Source organism: Euprymna scolopes, chromosome 4 (assembly GCF_053919585.1).
Source record: "Euprymna scolopes isolate OS-2025 chromosome 4, ASM5391958v1, whole genome shotgun sequence".
NCBI lineage: Eukaryota > Metazoa > Mollusca > Cephalopoda > Sepiida > Sepiolidae > Euprymna > Euprymna scolopes.
The window spans coordinates 58,000,390-58,027,681 of record NC_136485.1 but is presented as its reverse complement, the minus strand read 5'-3'; the positions used below and the strand labels follow the sequence as shown (position 1 = coordinate 58,027,681).

General features: G+C 34.2%; 1 protein-coding gene and 1 non-coding gene across 5 annotated transcripts in view; both read left to right on the top strand.

Moving 5' to 3' along the window:
• Positions 1-27,292, top strand: part of LOC145267438 (uncharacterized) — a 124,488-nt gene that overhangs the window by 71,164 nt on the left and 26,032 nt on the right. For all 4 annotated transcript variants that reach the window (XR_013864847.1, XM_080123305.1, XM_080123303.1 and 1 more), the window contains exons 2-3: positions 8,043-9,158; positions 22,073-22,314. Coding sequence is in view for 3 of the 4 variants with exons in the window: in XM_080123305.1 (XP_079979431.1) it covers positions 8,226-9,158; positions 22,073-22,314 (1,175 nt within the window). In the remaining variant the exon portion in view is untranslated. The remainder of the gene's footprint in view (positions 1-8,042; positions 9,159-22,072; positions 22,315-27,292) is intronic.
• Positions 26,320-26,392, top strand: Trnal-aag (transfer RNA leucine (anticodon AAG)). The gene has a single exon. It is a non-coding gene; the product is annotated as a tRNA-Leu (tRNA).

Here is a 27,292-nt window from a genome sequence, read left to right as displayed (position 1 = left end):
GTACCGCCTTATCTGTTAATGTTCTGTTATATACATGTGCTGTGATGATAGTATTTGAATAATTGGCGAGGAGAACACAGTAACAGTTAAATAAATGTTTTAACAAAAATACATGAAATAAGTAAATTGAGCAATATTTTTGCTGAACTGTTGGACTAGTGGGTGACGAATATACTCTGCCCGTGCCCGTCTCTAACTGACTTGGTAAACTGGTCCGCGTTACCCGGAAGGCGAGCCGAGGCGAAAAGTCGGTTAGCGATTGAGACCTATAATTCGTCTCCTTTATTGGTTATGTTAAGTCATTGTTTATGTCTGCAACAACCCTGGAAAATGGCGGCTCGCGTGCTTTGACGATATTTCGTTTCTCTGCTTTATTTATTTATTTTCTATTTTTATTATATTTAGTAATTCGGTATTTCCACCCGCAAATTTTGCTGATATTTACGTAGTGGATCTATCTATCTATCTATCTATCTATCTATCTATCTATATATATATATATATATATATATATATATATATATATATATATATATATATATATATATATATAATCACACACACGCGTGCTGTTTTGTTACAGAAGTTTAGAACAACATGGCACCGTCAGTTTTAAATAAAAAATGATCAACAAATGATCACAGCTTATTGACTCTCTTCAACAATCGCAAAATAAAAAAATACACTGATCAGAATCCATAGATTGAAGATTTGGATTTCTTTAGGTCCATCATTAAGACACATTTAGGATTTAGGATCCTGAATCACTTGCATGCGAGACGAGTACTCTGTCATTTGAGCAATCACTCCGCATACAAGAAAGTCTATTTATTCGCACATACCATGCAAATCGCAGCACACAAACCGACTGTGAAGGTATACCTACTGAAACCGGTTTGTTTCTACCTGTGTTTAATTGTTTTTCGTTTATTCTTGCAATCTATATATCTATAAAAGTGAAAGTGTCTGTCTGCCTGTCTGTGTACATTTCCCTGCAACAATAACTCTGTCAATTTTCAGTCTACAGACTCGAAATTTGATATACAGGGTATTGAGATTTGGAAAAATCTTTGTAAATTCGTTTTCGGACAGAAATTTGGCTGTTAAATCGTCAAAGTTCAACAATTTGACCGTTGAGAACTCTACCAAACTCCTCCGACAATTTTGGGTCTAAACAATTGAAATTTTAGATATAGGTTCCTTGGACATGGATCTAACTTAATAACTTGATTTGAGCCCAAAACAATAAATGTTAAGGGGTCATAATAGAGGTCAAACTTAAAAAAAAATTGACCTCTGCGGTCTCTACCAAATTACTCATACAATTTCTGGTCTAAATATTTGAAATGGTATTCAGAGATAGGGCAAGTTTTTTAATCGATTTGGGTCTAAACTTTGAGCTACCAATATATAAATGTATGTATGTATGTATGTTTGTCTAAAACTTTTGACAGAGGCGACGGATTTTCACAAGATCAGTATCGTTTTGAACCTCGACCCTTCAGACGACAAATACCGAAAAATTGGCTAAAAAAATTAATTTCTTCACTCTCAACTGGGCACTTTTCTACAGGAAAGGGTCGTTTTTTTTTTCGCCGATATTTTCGAAAGTCATCCCCACTTTTCGATTGTCTAGCCTTTAAACCTAAGTCACTTCCGGTTTGGCGGTGGTCATAACAGCAAAGACGTCACGTTTTTCCCCCGATTCTTTTCCTTCTTTGCGGTACAGGTTCAAGCCTGCCTTCCTACTACCACTTTTTTTTTTTTGCTCAACACACACCTCCAAACACCCGGGCAACGCCGGGCACCCATGCTAGTCACATATATATATGTGTGTGTGTGTGTGTTGTTGTGTTAGTATTTGAATAATTGACGAGGAAGAACACAGTTACAGTTAAATATGTTTTAACAAAAATACATGAAAAAAGTAAATTGAGCAATATTTTCACTTAACTGGTGGTGGGTGACGACCATACTCTCCGTTGGTAAACATGTCCTCGTTACCTGGAAGTGACGTCATGGATGGAAGTGACTGCATGGAATAGTTCATTATTCTAGATAAGAGGGCTGTGTCCCCACCAACATATTATACATATATCAACTCGAGGAATAATAGAGATGATCACGAACACTAAAGACTCTCGTATACTGTTTGTATATATAAATCTGTTTAATATATGCACAAAAAAAAAATTCGCCCACTTAACTTGTAACAAATTACCACGTGACTAGGAAAAAATATATATATAAGTAAATTAAAAAAAAAAACAATCCCTACATTTATTTCTACAATATGCCTGAGGATGATAGAAGTACTTTTGTCGAAAGCGCTCGCGATTATGGATCCAACACATACAATTTCGAGAAAAACACAAAATGGACTATTCGGAGATTGGAGAAGATAAAAAGGAAAATTGTAAAACAGAATAATTCCGTGCTATTCAATAATATTTGTCTAAACGATATATATATATATATATATATATATATATATATATATATATATATATATATATATATGCACAAGTATGCACTAAACATCTTAGACGATGATAGCAACACAGTCACAAATATATATACTTGATATATATAAATAATCCTAGAGACGATCACAACACGTCAAACACATTAAATAGACTCGTAAAAATACGTACAAAAATATATACACATAAAAATATGAACTTGTTATATACCTCCAATAAAAAAAACAAAAAAACAAGTAAGAGAAATATGTTGACAAGTTGAAATGAAGATTTTGCGTTTCAACTTGCTGACATATATTTGTTTGCATTATTCATCCATCCAAACCAAGATTTTACTTGTTATAAATCATCCTTCCTGTTAATTTCAATGTTATGTGACCAGCAGTTTAAGAGTTTATTGGTTAAATATTTTCAGACAGATACACACACAGACTGTTTCATTTATATAGATAAGAAAGGTGAAGGGGCAGTACATTTTGTTTACTATTATTATGTTATATACTATACTAGGCAAAAGATAAATATGCGAAGGTAATATACGTGTGGAATTGGTCAATTATTTTTGGAAATTTATTTACATGTTATTTATTAGTATTTATTTTTTTGTTAATTTCTAATAAAACCTTTGAACTTAGCTGGAACAAGACTTTTTCACCACGGACTGCATCTTATTAGCGGTGGATTGAGTTTTTGTATTGTGGATACTTTGAAGGGCCTTTTTGATTGTGGATGTGGGCAGTATTGATATTCGGAGTCTGATTCTGACTCTATACTTTCTTCCCAAGGAGAACTATCAGCATCTGCCTTACTCTACATTTTTTTACATATTTTGCATGGCTCTGACCTTGTTTTTTTAGATCTCGTCTTTGGTTGAAGTTAAAGGAAACTTCCAGACAGCTAGCCATTTTATCATGGCCATTTTTTTTTTTTATTGTAGCTATTTTTCCTAAACATAAGTCGTACTTATTTTATATCTCCCATAGATCTCTCTATAAATTGTTTACCCTGTCAACTCATGTTTATTTCAATTGTGTTTAGGAAGATTTTAGTAATCAGGTTTGTGATTTTCACTCTCGTTTATGTACCCTTTTTATTACTATGTTCCTCTTACGTTTGTCTTTAAGAACTCTTCTTTATGTGAAATGAATGTATATAAATGTGAACCCAGCCGTCTTTTCGTCAGTCTTTTTTTCCCGTCCATGCTTTGACCTTGCGCCATCCATGGTAACACAACATGGCCGTCTTCATGTTGGAGAAAAAAAAAAACTCCAACAGTGCGACACTATAAATGTAAAACTAAGAATATCAAATTCTTTAATTTTATACCAGTATTTAGCAAGAACCAAGTAAAGAAGTATGATTATGGCTTAGCAGACTTCTTGGAAAACAGTCATCGCCACTTTAACAAAAAAAAAAAAAAATATATATATATATATATATATATATATATATATATATATATATATATATATATATATATATATATGATGCATTCAACAAAAGAATGGACAGAATTAAATTCTCTATGATATTCCCTTTCATGTGTAAAAGCATAGAAGAAAAACGGTGTGAAATATCAATGGGCATTTTTGTGAAGGGCTTCTTCCTGTTCGTCTGTACTACAAAGGAAGTCCCAAAGGTTTTGATGAGGTGACAAAAGGCTAGGTGATGTCAAGAAGGAAGGAAGCCAACCCTAGAAGACAACTCATACTTGAAGAGACAGAACCTTTAACCTTAGTAAGCTTTGAGAATTTCAATTCTGACTCAACACCCACCTGAGTGCTCTCAGGTTTGTTTTTGCTGCTTTCATTTTGAAACTTTTTATCAACAAACATTTCTAAAAAGCAAACTGATGTAGAGGCTAAAATAAAATATGCATTGTATCTCAGCGACTCTTTACAAACAGACTTTTCTTTCTCCAACTTTACAAGATGGCAAGAAAGAAGAAAAGAAAAAAAAAAGAAAACAAAATACTGAGGATGGAGTGTAGCTCCGAAATATATTTATGTTGTAAATTTCAAACAAGTAAAATATTTGTTTATTTTCCTAATATTGCGTTGTGATTTGGCTTTCAAACGCACTTGATGGATATTTTATTTTATTTAAATTAAATCAACATTTCTATATGGAACTCACACCCTTGATGATGTAGAGACGTTTATTAAGATGTAAAAAAAAAAGCATCTTTGTTATGGGCATCATAAAAGTCAACGATCTATCATCGACAATTAGTCTGAGACTGATCAATTGTAACAGTGGTGACCTTCTTTCTGTCTGAATGTGGTATTTGCTTCATCCAACGTTTCGGCCAACTATTCCTCTGGCCTTCGTCAGGTAGTAGCTGCAGTGGGATGGGAACTCTGAATCGCCTAACAGCAATTACTGCCATCCATAGTTGTTGTTGTCTCATCACGTTTTGGCCAAGTCATCCTCTGGCCGGCTTTGGGTAGGATTGAAACTGCTATCTTCAGACAATTCTCACCTGGAACCGTAGAGATTCAACATCTCTATCCACTGCGCCACGGGCCGTGAAGGGCGATCAATGTTGGACTTTTTGGTCTTATAAATCCACGTTTATTTATTGTCTGATCTTCCATGGTCAGGTCTGTACCAAATGTACATATATTATTTACTTGGAATTCATTATTGAGATGAGTATTATTTATTTATTTATTGCGGACTATTATCCTCATTTTTCTTAGATGTTGTTTCACAATGTTTCAGCCTTCGTCAGATGGTAACCACAACGGGATAAGAACTCCGAATCTCCTAATTGCATTCTCAGCAATTACTGCCGTTCATAGTTGCTTTCGTCCTCATAATAAATTAATTGAAAAGGGAGATAATCCATATTTCGAGGTTTGCACAGCACTCGTTAGTGCTTTACAATTGGCCTGCCTTTTTCTGTGTTTCTTTAGTATGGCATTAATGTCTGCTTTGTGATTGGTTTAGTAATTTTCTGATTAACTTTAAGCTGTCACAGGATACATGAAAAATACATGTCGAAGAAAAGACATGTACAATTACACTGTGCGACAAATTTCAGGTTAAAAATGTGCATGCTATATAAGACCTGTTTCGATGTAATAAAAGTATGCTGGTACTAAATCTAACCTTTATTTCTCTAGATTAGGCATTGTTTTCATGGTTTATTATTTTTGGTTATGAATGAAAAACACAGAATTGTCAGTTTAAACAACATTTGTCCTATTAACCCTTTTGTGTTGAGTGTCATGCTCCCTTTTATATTCCAGCAATAATTTGCCAACATCTAGCTGAAAATACTATCAATAATTTCCTTCACTCTTTATCTGTGCCTAAACCTAAACGTAGATTCCATGAACAAAGTTTCTTTCTTAGAACTGCACACCTGTCAAACTCTTTTCTGTTTGTCTGCTTTCCGGCTGATTATAATATGGTCGTCTTCAAGTCCAACGTAAACAAGTTCTTGATGAGCCGTTCCCCTTAAGTAATCCAATTTACCAAATTTCCACTAACAATTACTATGACATTGTCCCGTTAACCACTGTATGCTTATTAATCCTTATCCTCGAGTGGCCTCTGGGCCTTGATAAGTGGTGACTCCTTTATAAAACAAAACCCCAAACATGTCAAGGTTTTTTTTTTTTAAAACGTTTCTCCATCACTGAAATATCTTCATCACTCACATCACTAAGATTCTCTGTAAAATTCTTGAAAGTAACAATTTTTGAAAAAAAACAAAAAAAAACTCTATCTAATTCGACAAAAAGAAGGTCTGAAATGGATTTTTTATGTCATCGTGCATATAAAAATGGCCACGGATGTTATGTACTTTTTTTTAGTACGCAGGGTTTTCTTTTTGTTTTGTTTTATATTTTCTGTGTTTTATTCATTTGCAATGCAACAACAAATATTTCACTGACACTGCATTTACAATTCATGACGACAGAATATTCTTTTCATTGTTTTGACTCTCGAGAATATATCCGACACAGTTAGACACTGTTAATCAACCGAGAACCACATCACTCTATATAAAAGCATATAAGATATCAACGGATACACGCTTGGGAGTCAAAATAATGAAAAGAATATGCTGTTGTCCTAGCCCTTGCTATCATTAAATCCGTCGTCTCAATACCTGACTCATTGTATAATAAATCTGTCTGTTGTGTTGTTGTTCTGATGTCTTTTTTTTTTGTAACTCCTTATCACTTTCTTCCAACTATAGCATTCTTTTAGACTTAAAGTTTTAAATTTTCTTATCAATTTTGTAACAGCTTACATTGCCACACTTTTCACCAGATTCCAATTGCCCCGTTGTTCATTTGACCAACATAGGATGTAATCGCCTAATTTCCTAATTGAATTTCTCTCTTGTGGAATTGTATGTATTTCTGTGTACAAAAAGTTCTACAGCCTTGCTAAAAAAAAAAAAAATGACTAAAACAATTATGTTTTACAATGTTGAATGTTTGTATTATGGATTAATCGGACAATTATTCTAATCTTGAGTGTTATCTGCAACCTCCAACCTTCTTCAGGTGTGTAAGTCGTTATGTTTTTGACTGAAAAAAACTGGGGGTTAGCTCTGCACTCTAAGGTTTCGTATTTTTTTAATCTATGTGGAAGTAAGGTGACACAAAATATAAAAAGTTATCAGGAAACGCGAGGGAGTGTTATTTATAACTTATGATTAAAATTTTTAAATAAGTCCATCAACCAATTGTTAGTCCTTAGAATTGTAAATCCTTAGGTTGATTGATTTAATTAAAAATTTTAATCGTAATAAGTTAAAAATGATACCTCCTAGCGTTTCCAGATAATTTAATTAACTTTATATTTTGTGTAAACTTACACCCCCTCTTTTTTGCCTATCAAAAACATGGCGACTTTTACACCTGAGGAAGGTCTCTGGTTGGATCGACCGAAACGTTGAGTAGATAACTTTGAGTAGATAACGTTAAGTAGATTACATTGAAGATGAAAATAATTGTCAATCACTTAACATTTCGTTTTTCCTTACGTTTTGAGAATGATATAATGTTTCTGAATTGTTTAGATAAGGATTGATAATTCGTATTAATTGGATTATTTAGACAACTGTTCTCATTTTCAGTGTTATTTTCACAACGTTTCAGTCGATGTAACCTCCAACCTTCTTCAAGTGTATCTTGTCAAACTCAGGAATCTTTCTGTCAAACTCAGGAATCTTTCTGTCAAACTCAGAAATTTGCACGGAATTTCGAATAGAACCCTTTATTTAATCAACAGGTGTAGCATGCTCTCGTTCCGTCAGCCATGACTGGATAGAAGTCTTAAGTAATTTGCAATTGTATTTTGAGTGTCGCCTGCACTGAAGATTGAACCTTCAACCTCCAAAACAGTGTAACTTTACAACTGAATTTGGCCAACTACTTAATCCATTATTCCATGAGTCCTTGTGAAATAATCCAAATAATATGAATGATATAATATTTACTCTATTTAATGTAAAACTTTGGCCTAAAATATTACCAAAAATGACAGAATAATTTACAAATAAATTTATTTTAAAATTTTGTTTTTTTTTTACAGATCTGCTGTGCATCTGAAAATTGGAACTGAAAAATGGTTTTATATGTTTTGCTTGGAACCTTTTCAAAGAAATTCATGAAGATGCATTTCAAATGGATAGAACACAATCAAAGATGACATTTTTTTTCCTCTTTCCAAATCTTTCCTTTTCTTAGCAAACCTGCTTTCTACGGTACCTTTGTGATGGAAGCATCTCGATCCACAACAGTCGTCATCATCATCACTTTCATTTTCAACTCTCTTGGCATCACAAGCTGTTTTGTTTCGCTCCTATTAAAACTCAGTAAAGGTTTACCAATTCCAAAATTATGGAAGTACTCCATCTGCTTAATGGATTCTTCAGCGCTGTTTCTTGGAATTGGTTTGATAATGCACCTTATTGTTCTTCTACATCAAGGAGCAGCACCAAGGTTTCTTACACTTGCTTCTGCTAGTCTAATGCTTTTCGGGTACATGGATGGTTTGTGTTCATTCCTCACTTTTCAGACGATTTTGTTGTTTGTGCAGAACCCACGAAAGGTGACGAGCACAACAAATTACCAGTTGGGTTCGTCGATTATCGTTTTTACAGGAATAAAACTCGCCTGTCTTCTTCTATCTGTTTTGCCTGTCATTCCAAATGGAGATTATTTTAATGTAACATTTTACAGCCTGTTGCCACTTCACTGGCCCGAGGAACATGGTGGGACATACAGCGTTCTTCTTGTAATTTGCTTTTGGTTGGTGATTTTTGCTACATTTGTCTTCAGTCTAGTCGGGGTGATACGATCGCAACGTTTCACAAATTTGGTGAACTCTGCCACTGAAGATGTTTGGCAGATATCGGCAATCGGTCAAGGCCGTCTGCTCCATCGGTTACTGCTATTCGAACAATTTCTCTACATGGTGGTCAGTATTCTGATCACAAAGGTATTGTTTCGCAGTCGGCACCAACAGGAACTCGATAACTTTGACCGTCATGTTGCTATGGTGATGATCAGTCTTTATATTTTCATCCATGGAATTGTGACTAACGTGGAAAATATTATATGGATTAAAAATACCTGCTGTAATAAACAAAATGTCGTTTCCCAAGAAAGCCGAAGATTGAAAAGGTTAGAACTCCTCAGAATGGAAGTAAGTGAACCTTTTTTTTTTTTGTTTCTTAAATAGGAAATATAAAAAAAACATGGTCTAAACAGGGCAGAAGTATAAATCTGAAAGGTCATTTGTTAGTGCAATTGTAACACAATTTTTTTTATATTTATATTAATCCCAACCTATTAAAAAGGTTCAATATGACGACAATAGGAAATAGAGCTTAACACAAGAAGCATAAGTGAAAACTGTAAATTAAAATTTACATGTAAAATTTATTTTTTGACAGAATATCTCGAACAAAGATGATTAATAAATCCTTATTCTGTGTAGTTTCAAAGAATGCAAAATTCTTATCTTCAGAGGAAAAAATATGAAGAGAATTTTAAATTCTTTGAAACTCCGTAGAATAAGGATTTATTAATCATCTTTGAGATATTCTGTCAAAAAATAAATTTTGTATGTAAATTTTGATTTACGGTTTTCATATATATATATATATATATATATATATATATATATATATATAAAATAATGGAAATTCTTTTAACTTTCTTGAAGTTTTACATTTGGATTTTACCGTCACTGGATTTTTTATCTTCCACCAGACTATCCATTCATGTGTAATCACCTTTTTCTTCACCATATTCCCTCTGCTTCACTTTTTTTTGTTTTCAAGTAAGATCTTTGACTTACTTGTTGTTTCATCAAATACTTCTGCATGCATCTATCTAGTGTTTCCTTTTCAGATTAAATATGTTTTTAACTCATTTCAAAGTGTTTTTTAACATATTTTATTAACTGTTTGCTCATATATATATATATATATATATATATATATATATATATGCATGCCTATCTCTATATATCTATATATGTATATATATCTGATATATGTATATATGTATATATCAGATATATATGAATATATGTATGTAAACATGTATGTATATGTATATATGATCATTTATTTTATTTATTTAAAACAAAAATAATCCAAGCATCTGTAAATCATATCAATTGGACTGTTGTTTTTCGCCGATTCGTACGTTGAGTTAATTGGAAAATTATGTGTGAATTTGTCAACATGATCATAATCATTATCATTTTATTAAATTGCTCATTGTTTGCTCATATATATATATATATATATATATATATATATATATAAGTGGAATTGTCTGTCTGTCTGTGTACATTTCTCTACCAATTAACTCTGTCAATTTTCAGTTTACAGACTCGAGATTTGACATAAGGGGTATTGAGATTGGGAAAATCTTTTTAATCGGTTTTCGGCCAGAAATTTTGCTGCCAATGGGTCAAAGTTCAATGATTTGACTTTTGAGAGCTCTACCAAGCTGCTCCGCCAATTTTGTGTCTAAACACTTGAAATTTTAGATGTAGGTTCCTTGTACATTGATCAAACTTTTTGACTTTATTTGAGCCCAAAATAAATGTTAAGGAGTCAAAATTGGGGTCAAAGTTAAAAAAAAATTTGACCTCTCAGCCAAAAAACATTTAAAATTTTACATAAAGTGTATTCAGACATAGGACAAGCTTTTTTTTATCGGTTTTTGACCGAAAATTTGGCTACTAAGGGATCAAAGTTCAAAAGATTTGACCTTTGCGGTCTCTATCTAGCAAACTATTCAGCCCATTTTAGGTCTAAACATTTGAAATTTTGCATAAAGGGTATTCAGACATGCAGGAAGCTTTTTAATCAGTTTTTTGGGCGAAAATTTAGCTGCCAAGAGGTCAAAGTCTAAACACTTTAAATTTTAGATGTAGATTACCTGGACATGAGTCAAACTTTTTAATATATATATATATATATATATATATATATATATATATATATATATGCACATGAAGTTATGAATAGTACATAGGACCCGAGCAAAGCTGGCCTGAACTACTAGTATATATATATATATATATATATATATATATATATACAGGGTGGGCCAAAATAAGGGTCCTATCTTTAAATTTGAATAACTTTAAAAATAGGACCCTTATTTTGGCCCACCCTATATATATATATATATATATATATATATATATATATTACATCTTTTTGATTGATTCGGTTTATACTTTCTAGCTTTATTTCATCTACTATCGACCATTTAATTCAACTTCTACAAATTTTATACACATTTATTCGTTTTAATAAAATCTTACATTACATCATAGAAGAAACATCATCACAATCGCCAACATCTTTAAAGGAAGTAGTTACTACTTTTCCCTCTAAATCTAAAATCCTCATACCGCCACCAACCAACGCCAGGAACTAATATACACATTATATATATATACTGCCCTGTCTACCTCTGTAACTGATTCATAAACTCATGCACAAATGCCTTCCGATACATTTTAAGGACGTTATTTCGAAGGCTCGTAACATCAGAACTTCACCGTAGCCAAGACGACTAAAGTGTTTCCTTTTTCTTCACCTGCTTTTCCTCTTAGCGTTACATGTTTAAGCCTGGCTTCTGCAGGTAATTTTTATTTTTTTAGCGCTTGAAAGATGCTATTTTCATATTTTGTAGGGGGTTGCTTAATAAAAAAAAAAAAAATTTTCTTCGAGCTTGCACGGGTAATAACTAATATTAAATGTTTTGTTTTTATTTTAAATGTAAATAGGTAACACAGCAAAATACAATTGCAATTTGCTTTTATGTATATATATTGAAAATTACTTGTGTGTACTTTAAATACTTTAAAACAAATTTAATTTGCTTTGAACTGTATATCTTTCAAAAATAAATAAGATTTCTGTTTCTGTTGTCTAAAATTAAAATTTAAAAAGGTTTACATGATTTCAAATTATAAACTGTACTGTTTATATTGTTTATAATATAAACAAAATTCTGTATGCATTGTTTAAAATAAATAATAATTGTGTATTATTTAAAGAAAACGTTCTGTTTATAGTGTTTCTTTTTTTTTTCAATACCGTGTACATGTTTACCTGGTAACGTACAGGTGACTACAAGAATTTAGTTAGTTTTAAGTGATAGTTTTTAAGTGATAGACGGTTTTAGTATTTTTCTCGCCTAAACTCTAGTCTTGCCAACATAAATACCATACCCTGCCCACCAGATTAGTATGCACGAGCCAACCTACACTGCAACCACCAAACTTTTTTGTTCGTTCATAATATTTGCGTGTGGGAATCCTGACAGCGGTTATCAAAGTTACATTTCAGGCAAAGTTTTTGATAACCACACCCCCTCTCACAAAGAAGGGGTGTCTATTCCGAAAACCTTTCTAAAGATAGGAAGGTTGGTGGTGTCTATTCCGAAAGCCTTTCTTAACATGAGGAGATAAGTAGCTGGGCTACAACAACAGTCATACTTTAATTTTTTAGGGGGGGGCGCTACCACCGGGCAACGCCAGTTAACGGGTCCTGCTAGTATATAATGTTTACATGTGTCATGGTATGTTGAAAAGAAAAAAAATGCACAATTGTAATACTTGCAAGCGATAATATACAAATTATTTATTAAAAAACTATACATTGCAGTTGAAAGTCAGCCATGCTACTTTAATCCTATAGGTCACCACTCATTCACATTTCAGAACCATTTAGCACATCTCTAAGATGTTTAAACTTGGAAAAATTCTGCCATCTTTATCCAACTAAGTCGACCTCAATTTGAGAAACGGAACACTCAAAGACAATGAACATTTTCCTCATCATGTTCAGAGATCATTTGTTGAGATGTATGCAAATGACAACTGTCTATGGAAGCACATTGAATAGCACTGATGATCAAGCTCTTGCTGATTCCTTCTTTTCTGATCTGAAGCACATGCTGTAATGGGGGACAATGTGACTTGAACAGTATTCTCATGGTGATTTGAAGTTTGTGTTAATGGCGACAGTTTTGGTTTTGAGTGAGAATCGTATTAGGTCAGTGCAATAGTTTTTGACTGTTTATAGAAAGAGGCATTTAGACCATTGTAAATTTATTTGATGCATATTGTTATTAATTAAACATAATACCATGATTAATTTATAACTTTTTTCTTTCTGATTATTAAAGCATAATTCATATTTTTTTGCAATATTCTCATCCTGAAATGGAGAGGCTGAAGGAGCTGCAACTGTATTCACTACAAGAAAACGATATATTATCATCTACATATGGAGAATCTTGGAAGGAAGGGTCCCAAATGCAACACTAGTAGAAAGAACCCACTAGAGGCGAGGAAGGCTCTGCTATATAAAAACCACACTTGGAACTACATGGAGGATCAAATACCTCATCCACCACAGCTTCACCTACAGTGGTGCAAAAACATTCAACTGTATTCCAGCCACAATAAGAAATATAAGGAGAGTGTCTCCTGACACTTTTAAAAAATAACTGGACATCTGGCTGGAAAAGATACCTGACCAGCCACCAACACGAGGCTACCCTAGTCCAAACCTCAATTGTCTAGTAAACTGGACCTGTGTATGAAGTGAACAGCCTGGGTGCAGTGGAGCTCCAGCTCAGTTGTGTCAATAACCGACGGAATGGCACAAACCACAACCACCCATGTTGATCTGAAAAGTAGTCATCTTCCATCATGATAATATGCGTCCTCACACAGCACTGCTGACTAAAGATCTCCTAAGAGAATTTTGTTTGGAAACCCTGCCCCATCCTGCCTGTTCTTCTGACTTAGCTCCTTCAGATTATTGCCTAATTTGAGGATTACAAAACCCTTTAGATGGCATTAGGTTAACATCACAAGAAAAGATTGAACATGAGATAGGTTCATATTTCACATAAAAATCTAAAGAAATTTTAGAAGCGAGTCATTCATAAGCTTGTTGACAGATGAAACCAAGTTTATAGAAAGCAAAGGTTGTTTTTGTTATGAATAAAGATTTTCAAAGGCGCACAAGTTTTCATTTTTAAGATGAAATTTTAAATCGGCAAAATGTGAATGTAATTATTATTTTTTCCTTCTCGTCTTTTATATAGAACTAGCGTTGCCCAGGATGTAGTAAAGTCATTTTAGTTTGTTATCTTTATTTGTATGTGAATAAGGTAGACAATTCTTATTACATTCTTCAATTTAAGCCATGAATTGTTTCATTTACTGATGTTTATTTTTAGTAATTTTTTGAATAAATTGTGATGAAGTGCGTTACTATATTGCCAATAACATGGTACAACAATAACAAATGAAAATCGGTCAGTCAAAAGCAAAGTTTAATTTGTTAGTTTAAAAACATTTTGAGTCTGGTTTTAAGAATCCGGCAAGATAACTTTATATGTTAGATATGCAGACATAGAGACAAAAGCAGGTTCTGTTCGAAATTATGTACATTTTCCCGAGTTTGCCAGAAAAATTCCCACATTTGACAAGATATACGAAGAAAGTTGACAGTTACATCGGTTGAAATGTTGTGAGAACAACACTCAAGATAAGACAAATGAAATTAGGGTAAATTTTTGTGGGTATATGGTTAGAAAAGAGGAAAAAAAAAAAAAGAAACGTACCGAGCGTATCTGCATCGCTCTTTGGGAAAGAAGGAAAGGATGGCCAGCGCATTTGTATACGCGAAGGGCATCTTGGGAAGGCAGAGCATGATGGGAGAAGCTATTTTTTTTTCTAGATAGGAGGATATAAAAGCAGAGAAAAATTCCCTGGGGCAGCAGAGAGAAAAGAGTCGTGAACATCTTCTCTTGAAAAGAATTTCGTATTGCTGACGTTCGGATTGCGTGGTGTGACATTGGTGGCGAGAGGCCAGGTGTGGTCGATTGGAGGGTAGAAACGTGCTGTTGTCGAGAGAGTGATTCACTCCTTCCCGAACCCCAGAACCGAATCCTGATTATAACCCTTTATATACTTTATATACAAGACGAAGAAAGACCATACTTATCTGCACAACTAAAATGCTTCTACATAATCCAAATATAAATCCTCCAAAAATTAAGAAAACCCAATTTCATTGACCTTAATAGTTTTCTTTAAAAATGATACATAAAAAAAGATCTGTGTTTGTCAGTGATTTATGCCAAATATCCGTCCATGTTCCTTCACGTCAGTTATTAAAAAATACGTACTCTCCTTAATCTTACAACTAACCCTTAGTCCGGGTGGCAGTATGAAAATTATTAAAAAATTCTCACTGTCTACTGTCTATTAATCTTTTTCGTATGTTCAAAGTTGGACATTATGTTTGTGACTGTTAAACTTTTGGCACCCTTAAAGCTCAATTTCGTCGCATTTATTTTCACATCGTCATAAATTTAATTCAATCTAGGTATTTAATAATGTTTATTTATCTTTATTCCACGTTCTAGTGTAACCATTTTGCTTGTGACTGTTAAACCTTTGACACCCTTAAAGCTGAATTTCGCCATATTTATTTTTACCTCGTCATAAATTTTGTTCAATTTACATATTCAATAATGTCTATTTGTCTTTTTCCTATGTTCTAAGTCAGCCATTTTGCTTGTGACTATTTAACTTTTGGCACACTTAAAGCTCAATTTCGCCATATTTATTTTCCCTACGTCATAAATTTCATTCAATTTATGTATTCAATAATAAAAATTCTATTTTAAACTTACACTATCAATGGACAGATTCATAAAATCTTATTTAAACTCATTAAACTTAAGACCCAGAAGATAAGTTCAACAAAGCTTTAATCAGCAAAATATAAGTAAGATTCGAATAACACATGTGATACGTATCTGGGAATATGACCGACTACTGTAATTTAAAAAAAAAAGAGACGTAAGTGAATATGAATGTCATAAAGGAGCGTTGTATTTATGACATCCATGCCATGACAAACTGGCCTACTTATCAATTGGTTGACAGTGCTTATAGAAATGCATGAACACATCTTGGACATATCTTAAAGAAACACAATTTAATCAATTTTCTTTTAATTATACTACAGAAAGAAAAAATGTTTTTGTTTTTTTAATAAAACAGGAGATTGACGACTCTAAATGTGTTATCTTGAATTGTGAAATCGGCTTTGTTGTGGATTAATTTAAATCCCTTTTTTTGGCAGAGCAGCATTTACATTTGTTATAAATGTTGACAATAAGGATTATTTGCTCTCAAACAATTTTGTTCCCGTTCTTTTATTTAATAAGAGCTATTGAAATCTTGGAAATTTGTTTCTATCAACATTTCTCTCAGCTCTTAAACCGTATTAAAAGAATTAGAGAGCGATTTGTTATTAAAGTTTTCAACTGAAACATGTCCAGACTGACTTAATTTGGTGTTGTTAGAAATCACAGTGTACTATGTTGGCTATGCATATCCGAAGAAAGTTGTACACCCGTGCATGTCTCTGAGGTATGTTGGTCATCATATAGCACATTCTTATTTTTTTTAGGCAACCCTTAATTTTTTTGTTCTGTAAGATCTTTTAAGCTGCGCCGGTTGGGCAGTAGATGGCTGACCAAATAGTGTTGCATTCGTCCTCCATTCTACATTTGCAGATTATTAGGGCGGGTTTGTAGCTCCATCTATTCATAAAAACTTTTGATCGTCAGATGTCAGTATAAGGTGGCCGCCTGATCTACAACTGTGGTCTTGTCTCTTCTTGAGATGTTGTTAGAGGTTTGACATGACTGAGGAAGCTTATTTTTGACTTCACTCGTTGGACTGCTGATTCACGTCCAGGAAGGAGATGGCATTAATCACTGATAAAGAAAGTTAAAACAAGACACGGAGACCTAACATTAAACATGTATAATACATTATTTCATTACAATAAAACAAGGCATGAGTTATTCATGTAAAAGGCCAACTACTAACACAAAATGACACTGTGCATGGTAGGGTTGGATCAAATACAATTGTATTTGTATTTCAATTGTATTTAAATACAATTTTAATGTAATTGTATTTGTATTTGTATTTTAACATCACAAGAAAAAGTAATTTGTATTTGTATTTGTATTATGGCATCCAGGAAAATAGTATTTTGTATTTGTATTTATATTTGAGAGAGAGAGAGAAAGAGAGAGAGAGAGAGAGAGAGAGAGAGAGAGAGAGAGAGAGAAGGAAACTTTCAGAGCTCTAATGATAATAAAATGCAATGAGGACATGATATAGAATGTAATGTAGATGTCAAATTTGGAAGGAAATATTTCTTTTCTTTTTCTTCTTTTTGTTGCATATTTGCAGATTTTTTTATTACTTTGAAAAAAAAAAGTACTTATATTTGTTTTTGTTTAAATCAGTTATTGTATTTTTATTTGTATTTTGAGATTGAGGAATAAAAGTTTTTGTATTTGTATTTTTAGACTTAGGAATAAAAGTATTTGTATTTGTATTTCTGGTAACCTAAACGAAAGTATTTGTATTTGTATTTCAATTGTTAAAAGTCAGTATTTGATCCAACCCTAGTGCATGGTCAACTAGAATACCTACACAAATAATAGCCAATTAGTATGCTAGATGCGGAAAGAAAAATATTCCCAAACTTCCGTGGATACTTCTATAAAAGCCCAAGCTGATCGTCACTAGTAACCCACTAGTTAGCCATCATCCACACTAGTTAAGCATACCATTCCTTTAATGTCATCATGCTAAAGACACCAGTAAATCTTCAGCATCTACAAGCAGCAACTACGAGCCGCATCATCAGCATTGTCAATACTAGATTGCGAGCAAAAACTGATATGTTAATGTCTTCATGCCAAAGCAAAACATATACATCTCGCCAAAAGATTTGCATAATTTTGATCTCAATCAGTTGATGAAATAATACGTTTAAACTGCTGTGCAAGCACGAATTCATAAACTGTAGAATTTTTCTAAAGTTTTTCTATGCATGTGAAACCTCCCACAGCATCACCATCACCATTTTTTTTTTTACAAGAGAGACACCACTTATCAAGGTTTGGAGGCCACTCGAGGATAATGGTTAATAAATGTAAAGTGATAGTGTGTAGTAATCGTTAATGGTGTAGATTGGGTAGAATTTGGATAATTTAAGGAGACAGCTCAACAAGAACTTGTCTACATCGGACTTGCAAGCTACTATATTGTAATCAGCCAGGCAGTTTTAGGAAAGAAGCTTTGTTCAGGCAATCTGTGTTTAGATTAAGGTACAGATAGAGAGTTGGGAGCATTGTTGATAGTAGTTGTAGCTAGTCGAGTGTGTTTTTGTGAAGGTTTGGTAAGGGAGGACCATAGATTGGAACTCAGACGAGCATTTGCCATTAGCTACAAAATTATCGATCAGCAACATCTACTTGATAAACTAAGCAGTTAGCCTTTAAAAATTATGTTTATAATGCATACGCATACATCTGGCTACCTGACAAATTTTGACTTACATGAAACAAAGGTGGGGACCAATTCACACACACACACACACACACACACACACACACACACACACACACACACACACACACACACACACACACAAATGTTCATACACTGACGCAACTCGTACATACAAACACATAACACTTCACCACTGTCACCTTTTGCTTCGTTCATAGCATTTTTAATAGGCTTGCAGAAGCTGGTAATTCTATTTTTATGTTAAACTTAAAAGTTTTTATTGCTTAATAAAATCTCAGTTACATTGCAATCTTAAATTGGTCATGTGACCTGTTTTCGCAGACGTAATTGTAAGCAAGGTCATGCGATCTGTTTATTTTATCTGCTAATTGGAATTTTGGAATTTATTTTATTTTCCTTTTTCCGATATTTCGGATTGCTCACATTTCTAAAATAAAACAGAAAGGGTAACTTGTTTTTAAATCAGGTTGATTGTAAAAAGCCCTTGATGTTAATGAATGCTATATAAAATTAGAATATTTGATGTTCTATTCTGTCGAGATTAGTTGTGGTATCATATTTCAATAACGATAAAAACTTACAACAAATACGCACTTGTGCACCCGTGTGTTATCGTTAGTGAACGATCAACAAACGCAATCTCTATCTCTACTATTATATAAAAGGAACTTTGTCTCTGTGTGTGTCTGTGTGTGAAAGAGAGAGAGAGAGAGAGGGAGAGAGAGAGAGAGAGAGAGAGAGAGAGAGAGAGAGTTCCCCATGGGCTCAAAAATAGCTGGGTCGATTTTTATGAAATTTCACACGATTATGTGCCTGGCAGTGTTCTTAGACAGGTTTTGTGTTGGAATATCTTTGATAAGCATCGATAATCAAAAAATTTCGATGAAAAAAAAAGGAACAGGCGACTTTAGCTAAAGTTAACGCTTTACACAGCCTAATATCACAAGTGTAGTTGAAAAGTGTTATAATCACACAAAAAGAAAGGTCAGGCATATAAAATCAACAGTATGTTCTTTGATATAACAGAGGCGCATTCAAAATGAATGTTTCTGTTTAAAGCACAATTGCACTATCATACTTGACTTTTTCATTTTAAACTTAAATTTAAGCCATCATCACCGCACAAACAAAAACGCCAGGCATATAAAATCAACAGTAAGTTCTTTGATACGACAGGAGTGCGTTTGAAATAAATGTTTCTGTTTAGAGCACTACTGAAGCATTATACTTGACTTTGGTATTTTTAGCGTTAATTAAAACCATTTTTTTTTTACATAGGCATAACCACTTATCAAGGCCAGAGACCACTCAAGGATAAGAGTTAAAAATGTACAGTAGTCAATTGGACAATATAGTAATCGTTAGTAATGGAAATTCGGTAAATGTGTTAACTTAAGTGGAACGGCTCATCAAGAACTTGTTTACGCTGGACTTGACAACCATATTGTAGTCAGCTGGAAAGCAGGAAAACGGAAGACAATTTCACAGGCGTGCAGTTCTAAGAAAGAAGCTTTGTTCATGGAATCTACATTTAGATTTAGGCACAGATAAAGAGTGGGGGGAATTATTGATAGTGTTTTCAGCTAGACGAGTGTTTCTTGTGAAAGTTTGATGAGGGGGGGGTACCATAGATTGAAGCTCATCGAGCACTTGCCATGAAAATAACGATACATCAGAGACAAACACGCAACATCTCTTCTGTGAGATAGAGGTTGCACGGAAGAGAAAAGGACATTTCCTATGAGGCTACGAAGTCTATTTTGAACTCTATCAAGCCATTATATATATATATATATATATATATATATATATATATATAAAATAATTTTGTAAAAAATAGGTTCTTTACAGTTAAATGTAGACTACAATATATTGTGGATAAAGTCATTGTGGGGAGGCATATGAAGCTTCCTTGTGGTGCACCGCAATGGGTCCCACAACTGTGGGGCATTAGAATACACCGACTGCCCCCCCCCTGCAGAGGGTAAAATCCCTCAATGGGGGTCCTGGATATGACCTTAAACTATATCTGATGGTGAGGCCCACCAGCTTGCGGGCTCTGAGGAGTGTGGAGCCACCCTTTAATTGCCATTGCTCCCAGGTCCACTCTGACCCAGAATGGTAGTACCTGTTAGGGTCCCAACTATGAGTTAAATAGAAACTGACTTGCAAAAAACAAATATATTCTATTAAAAAAATTTTCAAAATCACTGGATTCGGCATTAAATAACCTGAAAAGGGTTGATATGCCGTAAAACAAAAACAACCAACCAACCAACCCACAACTATAGTAGGCAATCAATTTCGAGAACAATAAAAATATGGAAGTGTGAAACATTTGTTGATCATCATTAAATTCCGGGCAACGTCGGGTTTCCCTGCCAGTTAATAAGTAAAAATGTTTTTGTTTTTCATGCATGTATGATCTGGTATTCATTCTTAATCACCACCTTTTCATGTGCACGGCCGTTGATCTGTATTGTTACATTATCCAGTGGCTGCTTAACTCAGGCGGATAACTCATGTATTGACTACAAGTAGACTTGTTGGCGGTTATAAAGGTTTTATTAGGGAGTGAGATCCATTCACACGGATAGAGACAAAAGATTAATCCCTTATAAAAGATAGGCTAAACTTAATTTCTCCTTACTTAATTTTCTTAATTTAAAAGTGGTCAACGGACAGACAGTCTTGAGGAGATTCACTCAAATTCCTACATTGTGTGGGCACGTCTTGTCTCTCGACACAAACTACCTTGAAACTCTGCCCAACATGTGACACAATTTTCATCTAACAATTCAACACCTGCTTCTAGCATGATCTATATTGACTGTTACATCATCCAGTCGCTCTTTAACCTAACTCGTGTATGAAGCACAAGTAGATTTGTTAACGATTTTAAAGGTTTTACTGGGGAGAGAAGTTGGTTCACATGGGGAGAGAGCAAAAATGTATTCCTTTGCAAAGATAGGCTAAAATTAATTTCTTCTTACTTAATTTCCTACATTGTCCCTATTTACAATGCCTCCCCACGGGACAGAGTTAGACATCAGGGTCGTTTTTTAACGCGACGAAAAGGAACAAAAATAAAAATTGTCTCAGTCATGAAGAATTTCTCCTCCACTGACAAACTGCCCCGAAACTCTAAGTCGAACACGTGATGCAATTTTCACCTAACAATTCAACACAAGCTTCTAGCATGTTTTGTATAGGGAACTGACCTCTGAACCCTTGCATAAATCACGCCAAGTACACTGGGTCCATGTCCATTTGCCATCAAACTGCCATGACACGTTCTTAATGTAACAGATTCTAAATTCATACTAGTTAATATAATCTCTGCCTACCATGTGCTTTCTCTAGAGCACTGTTTTCAAAGTCAACTTTCCGACCATTGATCCATGTCTTCTTACTGTGAGAGAGAGAGAGATAAATAGCGTGAAAATGTGATTTTAAACTTGAATCTTTTTATAAATATGCCTGGAAGAATCTACAAATACTATAAAATTTAAGTGTAGCTAATCGACGGACAATGCCTCATGGAGATATATTAAATCCATTGCTCTTTCTGTGTCTCGTAAAATAGGTTCTCTCTAAAATATTTAGATAATTTTGTTTCCTTTTTTTTTCTTTTTCTTTTTTTTTCTTTTTAGCATCGTGGCAAATTCCATTTTCTGGCTTCTTGGATAGAAAATAAAAAAGAGGTGAAGACTGGCATCATGAAAGTTTACAATACAGAATGGTTGCGGCTGTGGGCACAGGAAATAATGGTGCTTGGAATTCTCCGCAAACTGAAGCATCCAAATCTGCTGCAGTGTCTTTGGACGAGTAACGACAATCCTTATTATGAAATTGTTACGTTGCTCAGCGAAGACGTCGTATCTAGCGAGTCAAGGTAACTTTCCACTTTCTCTTTATTTTTCATCAAATGTAAACAGTTGAGTGAAAAAGTACTTCAATTCAGGTATCGAGATAGGATGATGGGGGAAATCCAAGAAAAACATGGGAGGAAGTGATAAAAATTGACTTGAGAGAAAGAGGGATGAATAAAAACCTGGTCAGAGATAGATTAGTTTGGAAGTCTGTTTCCTAAAGTCGTCTAATGCATGCCAGTAAGTAAAATGGAAGTTAAACCAATGATGATGATCATGATGATGATGATGATGATGATGTAGACGAAAATTGTTGTTTTGTTTTTTAAACTTTACAGAGTATAATTGCTTTTTTGCAAAAGGAAAGGAAAAACAATAACACCAATATTTGGTGTATGTTAGGTCAGGATCTTCACAGTGGAGGAAGACAAGGGAAAGAAAAGCGGAGGAAAAAAAGGAAACACATGATCAACCAGAGGATTTGGAAGCACAAGTCAGTGCAAAAGGAACTTTGAAAAAAAGATACAATCCGAACTTTGAACAGAAAATGGTTGGACGGCTGTGTGTTGTGAGGTGAACTGCTGACATAGCATTAGAAAAAAAAAACAAATGGCAAGACAACAGTTATGATGGGCCGGCGTTAGAGATTTGAAACCCACGTGACAACAGAACAAGCAGACATGTCGATGCGGGAGAAGAAAAAAACTTGTGTTCATCATGGCAGGGTTTTGTCAACTGCATGGCAAACTAAGAGACTTTTAAAGCAAAATGCAAATTTTGGAAAGTACTATGAATAAATGCCTTTTATTGCAACTAACAAAAAAGTGAGTCTAGTTTCTTTCCTTTATTTCTTTACAATACTTTCATATACGACGTCAGGTCCAAATGTTAAAATGTAACAACGCCGTTGAAGAAGATTGACAACTACGTTACACCTTTTTGGTGAATTGGCTTTTTTTTTCCAACATTAAAACCAACCTTGTGTCTAAATTTGCCCTCATGGAGAGAATACCAAATAGGGATTTATAAGACACACTTTATGTCCTACAAAATCACCTTTCATTTTTTATAACGTTGTCATGTAGCACTGAAGTTTACACTTAGGTATCCAAAATCTAAATGCTTGAATTTATTTCTGCAAACATTGTCTGCACATACACTAGCCTGAATTAATAAAAACAAATAATTATATTTCATTAAAGGTTGTTAATAAAAGTCAATGTTTATTGTTTATCATATTAGAAAGAAAGTTCAATGAGAAAGGTTGGGTATATTTCAATGAGTAACTTTATTCGCATTGGCAGACGATAAAGAAGAGTTAAATTTTGTGCCTGTGTGTTTGTTAATGTTTGTGTGTGAAGGTTACGTGAGTCAACACATAGCAGGCTCAAGTCCTAATGGCGGGGCGTCAAATGACATTGGTCTGGGGACTCTGGCCCAACTGATTTATTGAAGAAAAATCTGGCATTTTTCAAGGATCGAGGTTGATTCCAGAAAGGCCATTTTGAATAAATTCAGAAAATAATCTGATTGGTCCAAAATATAATTATTTGTTTTTATTAATTCAGGCTAGTGTACATGCAGACAATGTGTGCAGAAACGAGTTTAAGCAGTTTGATTTTGGACACCAAAGGGAAAACTTTGGTGCCACAATCACAGTCTGCTCAACCTCTATTTATAGTCGCAAAAGTAGATGTTATTGAATGAGCAGGTTATTTTCATTTTGTTGAATATAAGTTTGACATTCATCTTCGATTCCTATATAAGTTCATTATTTCGAGATCAAATCAACATGCAGTGAAGAAAGAGTTTAGCCTAGCCGATACATGATATAACACTGCTACGGAATAAATATTCCTTTTTTTGATGGAAATCGCTCCAGACAAAATCTGAAACCACTTTCTGTGGGTGCAGCGACCCTGCTATTTTAATAGCGTCGGCGACCAATTTGGAGAACCATGGTAATTTTGGGAAGACAAGTAAAGGCGGTACTTTTCTGTTGCTTTCTGTCTTGTATCTCCTCCCTATGAGTTATGCGTGCCCCCAGATACCAATCTGGAAATTTCTACGACTCAGTGCAGTACATACAGTGCCTAGCCTTCCAAAATGGTCACCCATCTGGTACTAACCAGGCTCATTGTTTCTTCACTTTGGTGATCTGGCGAGAACCGGTGTGTCAACATGATTGTGCCGTATACTTTATGTAAGGACCTAAAAAATAAATAACTCTTCAAAGACAAAAAGCTAGCTAACAATCAGAGTTATATGGTCATATTTCAAACCAAGAAACAGCAATTCTACACTCGTTAAACATTGATCGGATTTACCAAGCTGCGTCTCCAACTTTAATGCCATCCACATTCGAGAAGTAATCCGACTATACACTTATTGTCAAACTGCCAGGTGAGCATGAAGTACATTTAGGATCACACCTCCCACTGATGAGACAATCACTAAAGTATCCGCACATATAAGTGAATGGCAATAAAACAAAAACTGTTGGACATTCATGACTCAAATTTAGTGGACAAGTCAGGCGTAGATTGAAATTTATTTGTACCGAATATGGTTGGATCTTTTTAAAATGGAAATTGCCGCAGACAAGACCTAAAGTCAGTCGATTTAAGGAGCTAAAATATAAAAAAAATACTACTTTAAGGTCAAAAACTAGCAACGATAAGTGTGAGATGGATAGACTCAGAAAACAGCAATTTTTGACCTTTGTCAGAAACATTGCTCATAGAATGTTTCCTTATTTTGTTCTTTAGGACAAAATAAGGGAAGCAAGTTACGGGATGCCAAAACTAAACCCAAGGTTCACTTTCTACTCCCCTAAAATTATTATAGAAAGGATTGTGAATTTTATTAATGATTTGATGAGCGATAATTTTTTTTTTTTATCTTAACTAGAACCAAATAAAAATTTATGGTAAAGAAATTACTTTCAAATGAGACTTCGAAGATTTGTTGCTTTAGGCTGCATCTTATTTAAATTGTTGCTACCCTTTGCAATATAGAATCTAATGCATTAATAATGCTACCCCTTGACATCATCCTTCTTAAAATTTTGCTACATTTCTTATTCTGTTGACCTACATCCAATACACAAAAGAAAAAGCAAGCGGTTAGTTAAGAAATTTTCACTTTCTTTGTTGCTCTTTTCTCTTTCTTATGTTTGAAGTGGCATTCACGTCACAGAATGACCAGTTAAGTGTATGCAAAAGAGGAAATCGCCAGTGATGAATTGGCTGAGACTTGACCTCTTCCGTTTTTTTTTTTTTGTTTTTTTTTTTGCAAAACCTTTCGGCTCTCAAAAATGGCCAGCAAATTAAGCAACACAAAGAAATTTTAGATGAGAAAAAAAAAAAAAAAAAGAATGAAAAGGGAAAAGAAAAATGACTGAGTGTTCTACAGTGACTTGCCTTATGCAAACAGCCGATGACATCAACATGAATAAAATGAAGGAGAAAGAATGTATTTCCTTCTTTGTTAATCTCCGTGAAAGGTTAGGGCTAGAGTTTCCATTAAAAGAAGCATGACATCGTACTAAACTTCACACACACACACACACACACACACACACACACACACACACACACACACACACACACATTATCAGATTGCAATTTTTCTTAACACTTGTGCTTGTTTAAGTAATATTCTTCTAAACACGCAATAACTCAAATATGATGAATACCATAATCTATACTATTAATAAAATTCTAAATGTTTATTTATTCATTTATGTGTGTGTGTGTGTGTGTGTGTGTGTGTGTGTGTGTATACTAATAAAACTTTTGAACGGATACACCCAATTGAAAAATTCTTTGTTTCCCTGAAAGGTGTGAGTCCCTAGATTGTCCGTATCTATCTATGGTTCGTAACGAACACCGCCGAGTCACACAAAAAGCCTGAAATAAGAGATCTTGGGCTGTTTCGTGCAATTGTCGAAAAAGTTACCTGCCCATGTCAACAGAATTTAGCACTGTCTGCATACAGTCGCGGTAACATCTTTCGACATACGAACAGGACTTGTGGCACAATGGATAACGCGTTTGACTAAGGATCAGAAGATTCCAGGTTCAAATCCTGGCAAGTTTGTGATAATTTTAACCATCATTTTATCCAACGTTTACTCATTATCCTTACCCTTAGTTAAGGTATTTTTGTTTTTTTTTCAGTGATTTTGTTTTGCGCATATGGGGATTTCCCATACTCCAAGTTCACAGGGTAGACACTGATGGTAAGGCGATGTTGAGTGTACTCGATTTTGTGTTTGACTCTGTGTTGTGTGTGCCGACGCAGCGCAGCCACTAGTATAATATAATATCTCTATATTTATAAAATAGACACGATTTTTCCCCTACAGGAGAACATTATAGCTATAAGAATACAGACACCACATATAAATTCTATATTGACACACCACTAACCAATACCTGATGTAGATTTTGCAGATATTATCAGTCGATTTCATTCATTATCATAAATTCCTATAATAATTACTAGGAGAGTCACTTGTTTTCCAAACAAGTCATATTTATAGGTAGTGTTGTATTGCGTGTACCAAAAGGGGAATGTGTGTATAACCCCAAAAAGGGTACTACATACCTTTTAAACTGCATTGTTGACCCTCTGTCTTTTGACTTACCTGGGATGCCATCTGTCCTTGGAGGAGCTGGAATTTGTTGGATAAATACGTTTCAAACGATTCAAGATGATGATTGGTTTTATATAAAGATTTTATTTCACTTTCTATATGTTGTTACGCAGAAGAATGGAAAGTGAATAGCTGGCCTTTGGGTTTCTCCTAGTCTCCATTTTGAGACACATCACCTCCCTCTCAGGGGGAGGGAAGAGCCGTTAACCCATTTGCTCTCTTTAATGTCTGAAATCCAACTCAATACTATCTCCAGCAAACCGGAATACATGACAGATATGTCCTACTGGTAAGCTGTTCAGATACCTTCCGGTGCAAACTTGACCAGTTCACCAAGTTTG